This window comes from Onychostruthus taczanowskii, unplaced genomic scaffold (assembly GCF_017590055.1).
Source record: "Onychostruthus taczanowskii isolate IOZ18803 unplaced genomic scaffold, ASM1759005v1 scaffold327, whole genome shotgun sequence".
NCBI classification, from domain to species: domain Eukaryota; kingdom Metazoa; phylum Chordata; class Aves; order Passeriformes; family Passeridae; genus Onychostruthus; species Onychostruthus taczanowskii.
The window spans coordinates 102,909-106,861 of NW_024500650.1; the positions used below are offsets into that span (position 1 = coordinate 102,909).

Sequence of the window (3,953 nt, forward strand, 5' to 3'; positions counted from 1 at the left end):
GCCGCCGCGCCCGGGGTGGGCAGCAGCGCTCGGTCGTACGCGTCTAAGGTGGTGGGGATGCGGCCGGCCATGGCCGTGGTGGCGGCCATGGCCGAGGACTGGACTTGGGAGTACTGGGCGTACTGGGAGTACTGGGCCATGGTCTGCTCCGCGTAGGCGTCGTACGCCGAGGCCGTGGCGTAGGAGCGGACGCGGTAGCGCTTGTAGTAGTCGGCCATCCCGCCGTAGGCCTCATCGTAATACACGGTCTCCCCATAGCCCGCGGTGTAGGGAGTGCGCACGGCTCCGTACTGCTCGTTATAGGCCTCGGCAAAGTCCGCCACTTGCCCCGGGCGATCGACCGGGCACTCCTTAGACCAGTGCCCCTCCTTCCCGCAGCGGTAGCAGCCGCTCTTGTCTCCCATCCCGGGCGCCGTCCGCAGCCGGCTGGTGGACAGCTGCACGCGCATCCGCTTGCCTTGGGGAGAGACGCGAGAGGCAGGGTCAGTGCGGCCGTGCCGGGGCACCGGCGGGACAGGACGGGACCGGCTGCCACCCCCCCAGCCCTCCGCGGCCACTGGCGCGGGAGGAGCCACCGCAGGACCGAGCGTGAGCCACCAGATGGACGCTGGACAGCAGCTGACTGGGACGTGCTGCCACAGCCGAGCACGGCCACACCGGCCAGCCCGGCAAACCCCCGGCAGCCCGGGGTCGGACCCAGCACTGCCGGCCCCGTGTGACGGCAAAGCTTCGCGCCGGAAAACGCCGGAGCGGCGGCGAGAGGGATGCGACACAAGGAAGCACCCCGGAGCGAACGGGGCCTGGCCCGAGCGCGGCACGAGGCAAAGCCAAGCGCGGACGCGGCTGGGACAGCTCTGGGTGCAGCTGCGCCGGCCCGGGTGGGTCGCTGTTTTTTGGGGAAGGCCCGCAATGGGGGCGGCGGGACGTGTGGAGCCCCAGCAGCACCGGGAACGCCCGGTCCGGCCCCGCCGCCACGTGGGTGAAGCGCCGGACGCCGCCCTGAGCACCCGGCCGGGAGACGCGCTCGCCATCACCGCCGCCAGCGCCGCGGCTCGAGTCCGGCCGCTCGGCCCCGTCGAGCGCCCGAGCGACGCCGGGCGCGGGGTCGGGCGCCTCCGTCACCCTCTTACCAGGCTGGGCAAGGCTACAAGGGCGGGCGGCAGCCTGGCGTCACCCGCTGCTCCGGCCCGGCACAGGACGTCGCCGTCGGGGTCCTCCTGCGGGGCGGCCGTGCTGGTTAATCAGAGATGGGTCAGTCCCGTCCTCCCCGGCCCAGAGCCCCCGAGCCCGAGCCCTCGCTCCGGCCGCGCCGCGCGGGCGGCCCCGGGAGCTGCAGCGGGGCGGGCACCAACCGACACCAACCCCAGAGCCCCGAGGGCGCTTCACGGCCCCGTGGGGCCGGCCGTGGTAACATCCGGGATCGACCCCGGAGCCGGGGCCAGCGGGATCGTCCGCCGAGAACCCTGGAGCCCTCCCGCCGCCCAGCCCCGTGCCTCACCTTGGAACTCGGTGTTGTCCAGCCCCCGGATGGCCTCCACGGCGTCCTCGGCCCGCTCCATGTGCACGAAGGCGTAGTCCTTGACGATGTCGCATTCTATGACCGGGCCGTACTCCTCGAACTTGGCGCGCAGCTCGAGGTTGGTGCAGGCGGGGCTGATGTTGCCCACGTGCAGCTTGGTGGAGGCCTTGCTCTTGTTCTTGCTGGCCTCCACGTTGATGCAGACGCCGTGCAGCTTGTGGTGGTGCAGGTTGCGGATGGCGTCCTCGGCCGCCGTCTTGTCCTCGATGTGCACGAAGCCGTAGTTCTTGATGATGTCGCACTCCAGCACCTTGCCGTACTGCTCGAACAGGGAGCGGATCTCCTGCTCCGTCGCCTCCCGCGGCAGGTTCCCGATGAACAGCTTCACCATCGCGACCCGCCTGCGCCGGACAGCGCCGCCGTGAGCCCCAACCGGCCCCGAAACCCCCCGAGGAACAGCCCCAGGAACAGCCCACACAGAGCTCCAAAACCCCCGAGGAACAGGCTGAAGAACAGCTCACATACAGCCCCAGGAACAGCCCACACAGAGCTCCAAAACACCCCGAGGAACAGCCCACACAGCCCCAAAACCCCCTGAGGAACAGCCCCAGGAACAGCCCACACAGAGCTCCAAAACACCCCGAGGAACAGCCCCAGGAACAGCCCACACAGAGCTCCAAAACACCCCGAGGAACAGCCTACATACAGCCCCAAAACACCCCGAGGAGCAGCCCCAGGAACAGCCCACACACAGCCCCGAAACACCCTGAGGAACAGCCCCAGGAACAACCCACACAGAGCTCCAAAACACCCCGAGGAACAGCCTACATACAGCCCCAAAACACCGCGAGGAGCAGCCCCAGGAACAGCCCACACACAGCCCCAAAACACCCCGAGGAACAGCCCCAGAACAGCCCACACAGAGCTCCAAAACACCTCGAGGAACAGGCTGAAGAACAGCTCACACACAGCCCCAAAACCCCCTGAGGAACAGTCCAGGCCTCTGTGAGTGTGAATTCCCTGAATCACCCTGAACCTCTCTATTTGTACTCACGACTGTGCCCCGAAAAAACAGCCTGAGCGTCTGTATATGTGCCCAGGGCTGTGCTCCCCAAAAACCCCCCAAAAAACAGCCCAAGCCTCTGTGCGTGTGCCCAAGGCTGTGCCCACAAACACCCTAAATCCTCCTGAAACACCTCAATCCTCTGAGGCTGTGCCCCCCAAAACACCAAATAAACACCCTGAATCTCTGTGTGTGTGCCCAGGGTTGTGCCCCCAAATCTCCTGAAACACCCCAAACCTCTGTGTGTCCCTGGGGCTGTGCCCCCAAATACCCTCAATCCTCCTCAAATACCCCAAACCTCCTCTGTGCTCAGGGCTGGTCCCCCAAACACGCTTCAAAAAAAGCCCCCAAATGTCTGTGTGTGTCCCTGGGGCTGGAGTCCCAAAGACCCCAAATCTCCTCAAATAAACACCCCAAAACTCTGACCCTGCTCCTTCAGGGCATAGCCCCAAACACCCCAAATCTCCTAAAAAACCCTGAACCTCATGGTGGCCCCTCGGGGCTGAGGCACTCTAACAGGGCACAGCCCCAAACACCCCAAATCTCCCCCAAATTTTGCTTCTGCTCCTTCAGGGCGGAGCCTCAAACACCTGAAATTCCCCCCCAAAATAAACACCCCAAAGCTCTGCTGTCCCCCTCCTACACTGTACCCACAAACACCCCAAAAAAACCACCTAAAACCTCCGGCACCCCAAAAACCCACCTTAAACCCCTGATAACCCAAAATCCACCTAATTCTGACACCCCTCTTCCTGCAGGGCACAGCCCCCAAAACTCTGCACCCCCCATAGAGCAGAGCCACGCCCCGAACCCCAAAACCCCCCAGGCCTGAGACCCCTTCCCCAAAACCCCTCCTGACCCCCCAGGCCTGAGACCCCCGTCAGGCCAGAGACCCCTCAGATCTGAGACCCCCCGCCCAAACCCCTCCCCTCCACAGGCCCGAGACCCCCCAAACCGTCCCGGATCGCATCCCCCGCGGCCTGCGGGCGCCCGGCGGGCCGGCGGCCGGGCCTGGCCCATGAATAGCCCCGGTCCCGGTCCCGGTTCCCGGCCCCGAAACCCCCCCGGGCCGCCCCCGCCCCCACCTGCCCCGTCCGCCGCGCGCTGCTCACAAAATGGCGGCGGCGTCTCCCGGCCCCGCCCCGCCTCCCGCGCGCTCATTGGCCGCCGGTGCTGTCCGTCAAACGCCGCAGCGTGAAGTCATCGATCCGCTGGGTGAGCCCGCCCACTCGGCAGCCGCAGCCAATCATAGGAAAGAGGGGGCGGGGCGAAGGGAGGAGCGGTCCATGTGGCTGCTGGGGGGGGGGCGGGGACGGTCCATTCATGGGGAAGGGGGGCGTCGAGAACTGGAGGCTGTACTGGGAGGACTGG

General features: G+C 66.5%; 1 protein-coding gene across 4 annotated transcripts in view; it reads right to left on the reverse strand.

Moving 5' to 3' along the window:
- The window catches only part of LOC121339076 (RNA-binding protein 4B-like), a 6,339-nt gene that overhangs the window by 1,337 nt on the left and 1,049 nt on the right, over positions 1 to 3,953 (reverse strand). Inside the window, exons 1-3 of one of the 4 annotated variants that reach the window (XM_041410553.1) lie at positions 1,499 to 3,204; positions 1,131 to 1,233; positions 321 to 457 (exon numbers count right to left, since the gene is read on the reverse strand). In XM_041410553.1, the coding sequence (XP_041266487.1) occupies positions 1,145 to 1,233; positions 1,499 to 1,910 (501 nt within the window). In that variant the 5' untranslated portion in view covers positions 1,911 to 3,204 and the 3' untranslated portion in view covers positions 321 to 457; positions 1,131 to 1,144. The other 3 variants (XM_041410555.1, XM_041410556.1, XM_041410554.1) reach the window with 3 other exon arrangements.